This window comes from Engraulis encrasicolus, chromosome 22 (assembly GCF_034702125.1).
Source record: "Engraulis encrasicolus isolate BLACKSEA-1 chromosome 22, IST_EnEncr_1.0, whole genome shotgun sequence".
Lineage (NCBI taxonomy): Eukaryota > Metazoa > Chordata > Actinopteri > Clupeiformes > Engraulidae > Engraulis > Engraulis encrasicolus.
The window spans coordinates 23,729,079-23,743,501 of NC_085878.1; the positions used below are offsets into that span (position 1 = coordinate 23,729,079).

The window sequence follows — 14,423 nt, forward strand, 5'->3', positions numbered from 1 at the left end:
ACGAATCATTTTGGTATTCTGTATCTTTAAAGTGAGTAATTTTAGTAGTTTATTTCCAGAATGTATGCTGCCCATTCACAAATCTCTATTTCAAAAATGATATTTTTCATGTGTACTTACCACCACTATTCATTTCTAAGTATTAATTATGACTTGGAAATTTTGCACTTTCCATAAATAAAATTGTGGATCTTCTGTTTATTGGAACGCGCCTTCAGTCGTGAGATCAATGGGACCAGCGGTGTTATAACACTCTCGGTCGCAGGTGGGCTCTGGACGCACGGATGAGATAGGTAGGCTACTTGAGACCGACGAGATGTTTTTTTCCCAGGAGAGTGGGTCATGAGAATCCGTCTTCCTGCATCACATGATGCTGAGGAAGAGAGCATACCTGTGCAAATGCAGATGTTATCCACATTCAGGTTTTGGCTCTTATGAGATGGTTGACTTTCCAAATGAGATTTGGAGGCATTGCCAAGTATGGATGCATGTGATGGAGTGACCATCACTAGGGTTGTGGGTGTGTTCTGACTAATGTGCCAATGAGCCTGGCTCTTTGGTGTAGCGGTCAGAGCCCCAGTTTACTACCACAGAAGGTCTGGGTTCGAGTCCCAGCTGGGCAACTCTACTCCCCTTCGCTACACTGCACCATCCATGAATGGCTGCATTATAGACTACATCAATCGGATGGATGACCATTAATGTGCAAGCTTTAATATAGAATTTGTAAAGTGAGTGTAACTTAGTCAATAGCCCTTTTTTATAACAGCTGCTAGTTATAGCGCTAAAAAGCACTTCATAATAATCTCCTGGCTGAGTTTTGCACGCAACTAGGCTACTATCAGAATATACACACATACACAATATACAGTACACAAGTATAACAATTTATAGTTGTCCAGGTGGCAAAAAGTCTATTCCCTTGCACAACCCCAGGTAGCGCAGGAGGGTCATTTCACGTGAAATCAGACACTTTGGGACCCGACCGACACAGATTTCAATCATACTTGCTGTGCCTGTTTAGTAGCAAAGTAGCACCCCAGAACTGCATTTGTGTGAATCTGACAACAATGTTAAGGGAGAAACAGACTAGCGAAGGTTTACATATGAGGGTAGGACACTATGCATTGAACCTTGATTATATCAGTCAGTGTAAGTCACAAAAAGATGTCCGTGGTGTTATTTGAAATCTCTTTTCTGGCTCTACAAATTACACAAACAGCATGGAATACAACAACCCTCAGAATATGAATTATCATAAATTGAGAAAACAATTGAATATCAAAAAAACATATATTTTAAAATGGCCAGTTCCTTGTCTAAACATAGCCTGCAATGTCATGAACAACACCTGAAATGCTGGTGTTTGGTTCTTTATTCATTTCAGAGATAATGCTACTCACAAATATGGCATCATACAAATCACCTAGTAATAATATTGTAATACCACAGTAATATCACATAACTGCATGTCTATCGGAATATGTGAAGGATGGAGATGGTCCATGAGGATGCAGGATGTTCAGTTTCACTTCTCCAGTGCTCGGCATACATTCCTCAACACATGCTAGCCACTAGTTGCCATCATATACAGCTACAACATACCCTTTGATTTAGAAAATTCCTTTACTGAGTTTATTCTTTCAACCCTGCCTTCTCTGAATGCTTAAAATGGTCTAGCTTCCACTTTGTCCATTGACAATGGGCAGAAGCCGCGTAGTTTTTGAGTACCTGGAATAGGGACCGACGAGGGTGCAGGGCCCTCCGGGAAAATGCCCGTTATGCCAGATGGCCAGTCCAGCCCTGTCCCTGACACTATTACTACTCTATTACTACTTCATTACAACTCATTTCAACCTTTATGTCCCATTATCTCTGAAATTAATAAAGAACCAAACACCCCACTTTCAGGTGTTGTTTATGACCTTACAGTCTATGTTTAGACAAGAAACCAGCCATTTTAAAATATACGTTTTTTTGATATTCAATTTTTGATTTTTTAATGTATCATAATTGATATTCTGAAGGTTGTTGTATTCCATGCTGTGTCTGTAATTTGTAGAGCCAGAAAAGAGCTTTCAAACAACACCTCAGACATCCTTTTGTGACTTACACTGACTGATATAATCAAGACTGAATGCATAGTGTCCTACCATCATATGTAAACCTTTGCTAGTCTGTTTCTCCCTTAATATTGGTGTCAGATTCACACAAATGCAGTTCTGGGGTGCTACCTTGCTACTAAACAGACACAGCAAGTATGATTGAAATCCATGTCGGTCAGGTCCCAAAGTGTCTGATTTCACGTGATATGACCCAGGACAGAAGCTGTGCACATGACACAGTGGAGCGCTGATTAGCAGGACAGCACACTGGACATGCCGGCAACAAGCTGCTTATGGCATGAAGCAGAAAAGCTCATTTGTGAAGAATGTTAGAGATAATGTCATGGCATGGGCTTAAATAACTGCTTCTGGAACAAGCTCCTTTGTTTTTATTAATAATGTAACTGATCATGGTCACAACTGAATGGATTCCAAAGTATACAGACACATTTTACCTGCCAATTTATAAACAAACTAATTGAGAGGATTTAATCATGCTGTATAAGAGCCCAAAATACACTGGCAACAAAAACAAAGAACTTAATCATGGGGGAAGTGAAAGGTTCGACTGGCCAAATCAATCACTTGACCTTAAGCTAGTTGAATATGTATTTCACCTCCTGAAGAAGAGAGTGAAGGGAGAAACTCCATTGAAACAAGCATGAATGGAAAAAATTACAATAAACACCTGCTATACCATCAGAAAGAATACAACATTTGGGGATGTCCATGGGTAGTAGTCTTGAGGAAGTTATTGCAAGCAAGGGATACTAGTATTACTTTTTATTGCCTCTATGCTTATGTGCTTCAATGCTTTTGCTCACCTACACAACGTGGTGTAAAATAAATGGGCATAAATATTCCGAACTTCTTCATCTTTTCACCTCGCACCCAAATGTCTTTGGTGGACAACAAAAACAAGAGAATTCGGCTTGCTGGAGGGGAAGGTAAATGAAAATGAAATCTTTGGAATGAGCAGCATAGTTGCAATACCTAACCAGGCCACAATCCTACATATACTGTACCTTTAAGAGGAAAGGGAAATCATCATCATTGACCCAGAAGACAGTGTGATTGTTACACTTCCACTGGTGGAAAACACTTGTGCGCTTGCTTAATGTAGGACAAACTTCAAACGGCTTGCCATACGTACACCGACAGAGGAGCACTAAAGAGCGAAACCGCCAGACAGTGTGTGCAGCTGCTGATAGGCTGGCGGTGCGCCTTTGAGGTGGCGGAGAGGCGAAGGGGCGAAGGGTCAGCCGCCAGACAGACGAGCAGGAGACGGACACCTTTAATCTCTGCATGTCGACGGACGGAGCTTGGTCCGCTCTCCCTCTCTCTCTGTCCCGCGGCTCTTTGTTAAGGAGGGCAGAGTGTTTTGACATGCGTTGGACCCCGGCTTCCTTCGACACTTCCTCATATTCTCAGCTGCCCCCTCGCCTCGTCGGGTCGTCGGACTGGGCTGTGGCTGGTCTGTTATGAGGCTGCTGCGGCGGCCTGGGTCGTCTCTCTATATTTAAACCCAGTTGGGGAGTTTGGAATGGCCTGTCAACACTCGCCTCTGTGTGACTGACCCCCATAACCCTGCTCCGACTGACACACACACACACACACACACACACACACACACACACACACACACACACACACACACACACACACACACACTCCTATACACACACACACACACCTAGCCTCCACTCCACCATACTCCACCCTTCTCCTTCATATCTATGTTGTGCCAAATCTCTCAGCCAATATTTGGTATAAGCACTCAAGACTCTCAGACCAGAGGTGTCAGGACCAGAGGTGTCAGTCCTGCGCCTGGATAGTAAGAACCAAGTAGCTGACCAACTGGCCTTGACCACTCAGCACAATCAGCAGACTAAGAGCTGTTTAAATCAAATTTGCTTCTGGGCTTTTGGTGTGTGATCACTTCTGGTTCTGACCATGCAGAACTATCTCCTTCCAACTCTGTTTAACTGTGTGTACCCCAAATAACCCTTCTCCTACCGCCACCCCCCCATACACTCAGCCCCCACCCCACCCTCTTACAGGTCATCTTTATGCCATAACTACATATCTTAGCCAAATTTGGAACAAGAAATCAGAGCCCTGGTCTGACCAGAGGTGTCAGTCCTGAGTCCAGAAAGTGACAATCCTACCAGGTTTTCCTTCCAACATAAATTACTTTACTGAGCAACTGCTCTAGGGTCAATGACGTTTTTTGGGGGGTAGAGACATCAGGTGGTACAACCACAGCAAATGCCATGAATTAATTAGTAATTGGTTATTAATGTACTGCCATGAACCTGCCTCTTATACAGTGCCCTCCATAATTATTGGCACCCCTGGTTGAGATGTGTTTTTTAGCTTCCAATTATTTTATTTTTTTTCTAAATAATATGGGACCTTAATGGAAAAAAAGAGAAAAATCCAACCTTCAATACAAGTGCATTTATTCAGTGGGGAAAAAATCCCACATAAAGAAATAATTATTTGACATCAAATAATGTGTGTCACAATTATTAGCACCCCTGGTGTTAATATTTTGTACAACCCCCTTTTGCCAACAAAACAGCACCTAATCTTCTCCTATAATGTTTCACAAGATGGGAAAAGACAGAAAGAGGGATCTTCAGCCATTCCTCTTTGCAGAATCTCTCTAAATCATCCGGAGACCTGGGTCCTCTCCTCTGTACTCTCCTCTTCAGCTCACCCCACAGGTTCTCAATGGGGTTGAGGTCAGGGGACTGAGATGCCCATGGGAGGAGCTTGATTTTGTGTCTGGTGAACCATTTCTGTGTAGATTTGGCCATATGTTTAGGGTCATTGTCTTGCTGAAAGACCCAGTGACGACCCAGCTTCAGCTTTCGGGCAGAGGGCAACAGATTTTGATTTAAAATGTCCTGGTATTTCAAAGCATTCATGATGCCATGCACCCTAACAAGGTTCCCAGGGCCTTTGGAAGCGAAACAGCCCCACAGCATCACTGACCCACTCCCATACTTCACAGTGGGTATGAGGTGCTTTTCAGCATGCGCATCTTTCGTGGTACGCCAGACCCACTTAGAGTGTTTGTTGCCAAAAAGCTCAATCTTGGTCTCATCTGACCAAAGCACACGGTCCCAGTTGAAGCCCCAATACCGCTTGGCGAACTCCAGACGCTTGCGTTTATGATTGTGAGTGAGGAAAGGTTTTCTCCGTGCATGCCTCCCAAACAGCTTTTTGGCGTGTAGACAGCGCCTGATGGTTGATTTGGAGACTTTGTGACCCCAGGATGCTACCATTTGGTGTAATTCTGTAACAGTGAGCTTTGGAGATCTTTTGATTTCTCTTACCATCCTCCTCACTGTGCGTGGTGGCAAAATAAACTTGGGTCCTCGTCCAGGCTTGTTTACCACTGTTCCAGTTGTTTTGAACTTCTTAATTATTCCTCTCACAGTGGATATGGGCAGCTGCAGTTGAGTGGCAATCTTCTTGTAGCCTCTGCCTGACCTGTGAAGGTCGACGCACATCTGCCTCACTTGTATGCTGTGTTCCTTTGTCTTTCCCATGTTTAAGAGTGGATAAGAGAAATGGCCTCGGTGTCACGTCATATTTATACCCCAGGGAAACAGGAAGTGATGAATTACTAATTAAATGTTCCTACATACTCTGGTAAACTTTGTAAACTACTGTAGAAATGACAGAAATGCTTCAATTATATTTATTTCCTGGGAATTGTTAAGGGTGCCAATAATTGTGGAACAGGTGATTTAATGAAAAATAATTATTTTTTAGTCAGGGATTTTTTTATTTTCTTACAATTCATTTGAGTTGAAGGCTACATTTTCCTACAATTTTCAGTGTGACAGTATTCTTCTGCAATAAACACTGAATTTATTTTAAGGCTTTTAACACATCTCAACCAGGGGTGCCAATAATTATGGAGGGCACTGTATAATCCGCTAAGAAGAAAAAAATGAAACATACTATCCATACAAAAGTGGCATTCACTGTGGTTGCACCACCCTGACATGTGCTACTTAAACATCTGTGACCCTCTACTAGTTTTGACTACTCAGCAAGATTAGGTAAAGGTCTGTTTTTTATTGGCTGAAAACCCCTGACACCTCTGGTTCTGACCATGCAAAACTATTTACCTGCACCAGGCTCTGTGTAGCTCTCAAGAGACTCAAACATACTAGCTGCACAATAGCACAACTGCAGTAGTAGAGTGGAGATAGTTTATTTATCCCAAGGGAAATTATGTTTTATAGTGCCATACACACACACTGTAGCATAGATCAAACATTCAACAAACTTTCACTTGAACTTGCACTGAAACGCTTGAACTTGCACTTACGATAAGCCTACAAACTTGCACTTAAACAGAAAAACACAACCGCTATAACCCTTCTCCCCCTATCCTCCGTATCAGGTCGTGTGTACGGGGTGCTGTCTAAGCGCGAGGGCCGCGTGCTGAGCGAGGAGATGAAGGAGGGCACGGAGATGTTCATCATCAACGCCGTGCTGCCCGTGGCCGAGAGCTTCGGGTTCGCCGACGAGATCCGCAAACGCACCAGCGGCCTCGCCAGCCCTCAGCTAATGTTTAGCCACTGGGAGGTGAGTCGAGGCATTACACACCCATAGCAATGATACGAATTATTATTATACTGCTTAAAATACTACTACTAACAATAATATATCTGATATATACACCCATAGCAATGATGAGAATTATTATTATACTACTAATAATATATTGTAATAATATGATTAATAGATCTGATATATCTGAGGAATTGTGCTCAAGTTCACTCACTGGGATGTATGGCAAGGACTTACTCACTAATGATAATATAGGAAATAAAAATGTTGTAAAGGGCATGCACATAATACTATAATAATGACAACACTACTGGTGGGTAGATGAAGGAGTTCCTCATATAGTAACTAGGGATGGCGATAATTGAAAAAACTCTTAACCGGCTACTGAGACTCATTAACCGGTGGTTAACCGGTAATCTTAAATTATACAACGTTCGCGTGCCTGATATGCACAGCACTGATTTTTTTAAATTTTATTTTTCACATAAGCCTTTTTTTGCTGCGCAGACAGGACCTGCCATGTCCAGCCACTGTTGCCAGATGGAAAATGCTGAATTATCGTACTAAAACCTCAAAATTATCGTTTTTTGGGAGGAAATTATTATTATAATTATTATTATTATTACAACCGGTTAACCGGTGGCAGAAAATTTTAACCGGTTAAAGTTGATCCAGTCGATTATCGGTTAACCGGTTACCGCTTAACATCCCTAATAGTAACACAGTAATGTCAGAAGAAGAATCTTTCTTATATTGCACATTTTCATTTGGTATGTATTTGGTATTTGGTATTCATTGGTATGTACACGTACATATTAGAGAATAATGGTATGCACATCAAACGTTATAGGTAGGTGCTGTGCTCAAAAATGACTTGAATGAATGATAATTAATGTCAGCACACGGGGAGTTCTGTATATAAAAAGATTTAATCACCAGTGATGATGATCACACCTTTCTCATGAGGGGCGTGCCCCCCCCCCTCCATATATTCTACGCATCTCATACTCTTATGTGAGTGCATGTTTCTGTGTCTCACCATCTGCTTTTAGACGAGGTGGGAGACGGGGAGGCAGAGGGAGAGAGAGGGCTAAAAAGTTGGGAAGGTATCTCATTTAGTCCCCTACACGTCTGCGTGTGGGTTTAGACTGGAGGACTGCAGATGAGAGGTAGGGGGTGGATTGTGGGTTGGTCTCCCCCATATGTGTGTGTGTGGGTTCCGCCTGGAGGGCTGCAGATGGGAGGTGGGGTGTGGTCTCCCCCATATATGTGTGTGTGTGTGTGTGTGTGGGGGGGGGTTTCAGCCTGGAGGACTGCGGATGAGGGGCAGTTTGTCTCCGCGTCATCTCCTGTCCCTCGTTTAGTGTGACAGGTGCAGTGCACGAGGAGAGCTGCTGGAGAGATCGATGGGGCTCCCCTGTGAACCAGAATGAGTGAGCAGGTTGTGCAGAGCTGAATTGCCTTGCTTGCTGCGCAAGGTGACTAGACTGATGGGCTATTGACTTTGTTGTGGAATGGATGCGGGCCGGGCGGGCGGCAGCCAAGGTTCAGGTGCAGGGGAAGGGAGCTGTCTCTTTGTGTGTGGTATTGACTCTCATAGTCATAGTGCCAGAACAGGATGCCTTTTTTTGAATTGGTGGTTTTTTTTCTTATTGCTGAGAAATGTAGAGCTGAATTTAAATGCATGTGATGGCAAGGCATTATTAAAACCCATAAACTTGACACAATATTGACAGATTGCGCTCGTCACTTGAGCTTGAATGAACAGATTTGCTCTAGCTCTGCAGATGCTGTGAATGACAACTTTGACTTTAATTCCAGCTGTCAGAGTCTTGGGTTGGGAAGCACTGTCAGATAGCTCTTGTATGTGATTAAGCAAAATATGTAGCTGGGTGTATGTCTTCATAGACTGAAAACAAATAAGGAAGGCTACAAATAGAATTTAGGAATCAATTTCATTGCCTAAGTACATCGCGAGCGCACACACACCCCATAACCGCTCACCAACCCCCTCTCGCACATGCAGACACACACGCAAACACACACACACATTATTATTTGACTTATTATATATGGACTACTACATGGATGATATTGATTATATAGAGAATAGTCCCGGCACCATTATTTCAATCCAGCTATAGTATTTCACATGATGGCCTCCCTTACACACTCGCACACAGCAGCACCAGAGTCACAGACCAGAGCACACCCTAATCCACGTGAAGTGCAATTTAGGTCAATTAGAGGGGGGATTTAATGGGAGTTAGCCTTTTCCCTGCCACAGCTCATATAAAATGAAATAAATCTCCCGGACGTTTGATTATTGGAGAGGGGTCAGGGCTCTACATCACCCTCAAGGTATTGACCTTTTACTCGTACTATTATGCTTCATTGTACTGGCCTTTTGGGAGAGGGGAGTTTGAAAGGAAAAAGAAACACCCCTCTCTTTCCTGTTCACTTAATTTACACCCCGAGAATGATGTGTCTAGGCGAACGTTAATGTGAAATCATGACCTTTGGCTTTGCCGATCGAGATTCATTGCAATGCATTGTTTGGCGCCCGCACCAGATCTGCATTCATATACTTTCATTCATAATCCACACTCGTACTGTAGTGTGGCGCTGGTTCCAGATAGAATCATTGTGTTTGTCTGGGCTGAAGCAGCGGCGTAGCAGTGCTGGAGGGAGGAGAGGGAACAGGACAGAAAGAATGATGCAGAGAATAAGAGCGAGAGAAAGAGAAGAGAGATTGGTGAGTAAGGAGAGAGAGAGAGAGAGATACCAAGGGAGTCAGAGATGAAGAGAGACAAAGAGAGGGACTGAGAGAGATGGAGAGATGGAGAGATGGAGGGAGAAAGAGAAAAAGAGTGGGAGAGAGAGTGAAAGAGAGATAGAGAGAGAGGGAGCGAGAGAGCCACCAGTGTCCCCTGGGGAGAGAGGCCACCGTCACTGAGCCGGCTGGCCTGTGTAAACACTGGTCTTAGGCAGAGGGATCTGCACACTGCAAACACACACGCGCACACACGCTCATAAATTCACAAACATACATACAAGCACATGGGCGCAAACACACATACACATGCAGACAGACAGACAGACAGACAGACACACACACACACACACACACACACACACACACACACACACACACACACACACACACACACACACACGCACATAAATAAACAGACATGCACACAAGCACACACACACACACACACACACACACACACACACACACACACACACACACACACACACACACACACACACACTGGTTTCACGCTGGCTGGGCGAGGCCCTGTCCCTCTGCCCCGCCCCTCCCACGCTGGGCACGGGCGCTTTTGTGAATTAAACATGTCTGGAGGTCAGAGCCACCAGCTGGGCACAGGCCTGGCCAGAGACCAGAGACCAGAGACGGGGCCAGAGCCACAGGGCCAGGACTGGGCAGGGCCATAGCCACAGGGCCAGCACTGGGTAGGGCAGGACTGGGCTGGGCAGGACGAGGCTGGGCAGGACTGGGCAGAGACCAGAGTCGGGGAGAGAGCCAAAGGGCCAGAGAGCAGTGGCAGGGCCAGAGCCACAGGGCCAGAGCTGGGCAGGACAAGACTGGACAGGGCTGGGCTGGGCTAGGCTGGCCTGGGTTACTACCCTACCCTGCCCTACCTACTAGGGGTGGGTATTGGCAAAGGGCTCACGATTCAATGCCATGATGCAATTCTATCACAAGGCAAAGCTTTTTTTTTTAATTATTTGTCAGTTGCTGTGCAGCATCCATAAGTCAATTCATTTTATTTAAGCATTTTAGCATCTGGGAGAGAACAGAGTCGGGGCCAGAGACCAGAGTTGGGGCCAGAACCACAGAGCTGGACAGGGCTGACTGGGCTGGGTTGCTACCCAACCCTATCTACTAGGGGTGGGTATTGGCAAAGGGCTCACGATTCAATGTGCATCTTGATACTCATGCCACGATTCGATTCTATCACAATGCATTGCAATTCATGTACTATTGCGATGCATGTAAAAATACAGGGCTTTTTTTCTTCTACAAATACAGCTTATTTGTCAGTTGCTGCGTAGCATTCGTAAGTCAATTAATTATATCTAAGCATTTTTGCATCTGGGAGAGAGCGATCATTACAAAAGAAGTATTACCTACTCTACTGAACAAAATGCACCAGTGGCAAATTGCATTTTGTTAATATTAAATCATCGATTGCCATGAATCGATGCAGTATATCGTGAAAGTAAGTATTGCGATGCATTGTCATGATGATTTTTTTGCACACCCCTACTACCTACCGGTACCCAGCTTGGCATGGTTATTGCAGCACCTGCCCCTAAGCCCCCCTCTTCCCTCCCTACCTCCCTGCCTCCCCTCACCGTCTCCCTCATGCTCCCCTTCCTTCTCTACTCCTCCTTCTCTTCTTTCTTCTCCCTCTCTTCCTTTTCTCCATTTCACCCCTCCCTCTCCGAAATCATCTTTCTCCTCTTCCTCTTCCCCTATTTCCTCTCCCTCTCCTCGTCATCTTCATCTACCTCTTCTCCCCAATCTCTCTCTCTCTCTCTCTCTCTCTCTCTCTCTCTCTCTCTCTCTCTCTCTCTCTCTCTCTCTCTCTCTCTCTCTCTCTCTCTCTCTCTCTTTCCCTTGTCCCTATTCATTTTTGTCCTCCTCCCTCTCTTCCTCCATCATCATTGCCCCATTCCTCTTCCGGCTGCTCCTACTCCTCTTACTTGCTCCCTCTTTTCCTTCCTTTTCTAATCATCATCCTCCCCCTCCTCCTCTTCCTCCTCCTCATCATCATCCTTTTCCTCTTCCTCTTCCTCCTCTCAGGCTGAGGGCTGGGGGAGATCAAAGGCGAGAGACGCCACATGTGCCAGAGGCTTTGTACCTGTCCCTGGCACTGTGTGCGTGTGTGAGTGCGTGCGTGCATGTGAAAGAGAGAGAGAGAGAGAAAGGCTGTGTGTGTGTGTGTTTGGCGTGTGTGTGTGTGTGTGTGTGTGTGTGTGCGCGCGCGTGTGTTTGCCTTGGCCACATGCCAGACCATATGGCAGCCGCGTCACCTTCGCCTCTCGCGCCGCTCTCGGACACGGGACAGGATGGGTCACTCCCATCTGCCAACACCAGCGGCCCGACCTGACACACCACACCATAACACGCCACTCAGACACCACGCCACACCAACATCATGCCTGCCTCCACCCTCCCCTCCCCTCATCTCCTCCCCTCATCTCCTCCCCTCCTCTTGGCCTTTGGGTACCACCTCTTGTCATGACACCACATCACTCCCAGCCTGCCCACCCCTCCCCTTCTTTCCTCCCTCCTCTTCTCCCTTGCCTCCTCTCCTCCCTCTTCTCTCCTCCCTCCTCTTCTCCCTTGCCTCCTCTCCTCCCTCTTCTCTCCTCCCTCCTCTTCTCTCCTTCTCTCCTCCCTCCTCTTCTCTCCTTCTCTCCTCCCTCCTCTTCTCTCCTTCCCCCCTCCCCTCCTCTACTTCTCAGCCTTTGGGAGCCACCTCTTGTAATGACACCAAATTACTCAGGCTACTCCCCTCACCTCTCCTCTCCTCACCTCACCCCGCCACTCTTCTCCTCTCCTCTCCTCACCTCACCCCGCCACTCTTCTCCTCTCCTCTCCTCACCTCACCCCGCCACTCTTCTCCTCTCCTCTCTTCACCCCACCACTCCTCTCCACTCATCTCCCTTTTCTTCTCCTCACCTCTCCTCACCGCTCCTCCTCTCCTCCTTGAGCATCAGGAGCCTGAGCACCACGCCTTCTGCTACTCTACACACACATACACACACACGCACACACACACACACACACACACACACACACACACACACACGCACACACACACACACACACACACACACACACACACACACACACACACACACACACACACACGCTCGTTATTATTTGACTTATCATATTATACACCGTCCGCTACTCTCCACTCAGCCCCTCCCTGTGCTTGTCCTGCGCCCTCCCCTCCCCTGATATCCACCTTTCGAGGCCTTCTCTTGCAGTGACAGTGACGCCTGCTTCTTCCCTCCTCCCCTGCTCTCCTCCGCCCCTCTACACTTCGCCTCCCACCCTCCAGGAGCCTCCGCCCGCTCGTAATGACCTGATTAGCCCCCCGTGCAACACAGGCAAGTCAGCCTGATCATACCCCAACCTGGCCCTGCTCATCCCATCTTCACCCACGCCCGCACGCCAAGCACGCACGCACACACAAACACACACGCACGCGCACACACACACAAACACACTCTTCTCTGCCCATTGCCCCGTCCTCCCCCACACTCCAGCCTGCCTGCCTGCCTGGCTGACTCGGCTTATTTGTTGTGCTCTGTTTGGCCGGGTAGGTAGGTGTGGCCTACTGCGCAAGGTTGTCTGAGGTTAAGACTCTTAGGCTGGGTGGTGGTGGTAGTGGGGATGGGTGGCGGGTCGGGGTAGCGAGAGGCTTGGAGGTTGGGGGTGGGGTTAGAATTGAGTCTTGAATGAGCATGGCAGTTTGTGTGTTTTTTTTTACTTTATTTTCTTCAAAGAGCGTTTTTGGGCACTCTCTTTTTCCGTCCGCTTTTTTGGCAGATGTGCAGCCACTAATGTGCACCGACACATGAGCGCACAAATGCGCACGCACACACCCTAACACACACAAACATGGACACACACACACTCACACAAGCACTGATTGAGTTAAAATGTCGCCGTTTTGGACAGTTCACGCTGAGCTCACATGAGCCTCTTAATATATTGCATTTCAGGAGAGAGAGAGAGAGAGAGAGAGAGAGAGAGAGAGAACGAGGGAGAGAGAATGAAAACACAAGCCTGATTTACACACTGCCGCACAGCCCCGACGCCTAGAGTGACATGTGACCTTGAGCGAGGTGGCATCGGCATTTAAATCAGACCCTCCTCTCAGCAGACGACCACGACGACACATTTAAGCACCTTTAGCATTTCTATCAACCCCGTGATGGATGAGTTGCGGAGAACGAGGCGATGGCAGTGACATTTGTTACTTTGACTATAACGTTTGTGGAGAATAAGCACAAATAAATGTATTTAAAGTCCATTTTGATGGGAATATCTTGTTAAATATTTGGGGGTTAGATAGTCCAGTAGACCAATAAACGTTGGTGCTATCATTTGTGGAGAATGATACATATTTAAACACAAAATAAACGTTGATGGGGATATCCCTCATTTTGTTTTGTGATGAAGCGGTCTGCACACTGTGTATTAACTCCAAAAAATACTTTATTTCATTTAAACATATGGCAACGTTTCGATCCAACAGAGGGATCTTCCTCAGGCAATGAGAACAATGGTCTAAGTTGACTTATATCACATGACCTACAGGTAGGCCACCTGGCAGAAAGGTGAGCGCACCCTAAGGTGACAAGTGGCATAGCATGCGCCTTGGCGCGCTGGTATACAAATTCAAGACCATGTGATCACAACCGGTGGTCAGAAGAAAACAAAAAAACTGAAAAACAAAACATTAAAAAGATAAAAACACACTCTAAAGACAATCAGTCACAATAGTCTGCACAGTCATAAATAGGGATTTCTTTTTTGTGTGCAGAAGACACATTACGTGCATCGATATATCATAGCCTAATCATAGTAAGGGCTTCAAGTCAAATTCCATGTTGAGACCTTTGGGGGACAAAGTATTTAGCATGTAAATATAGTATGCTTCCCTTCTC

The 14,423-nt window shown here is 46.0% G+C and overlaps 1 protein-coding gene across 1 annotated transcript in view; it reads left to right on the forward strand.

Moving 5' to 3' along the window:
• The window catches only part of efl1 (elongation factor like GTPase 1), a 124,012-nt gene that overhangs the window by 95,590 nt on the left and 13,999 nt on the right, over nt 1-14,423 (forward strand). Inside the window, exon 21 of the mRNA XM_063188826.1 lies at nt 6,532-6,716. Within this exon, the coding sequence (XP_063044896.1) occupies nt 6,532-6,716 (185 nt within the window). The remainder of the gene's footprint in view (nt 1-6,531; nt 6,717-14,423) is intronic.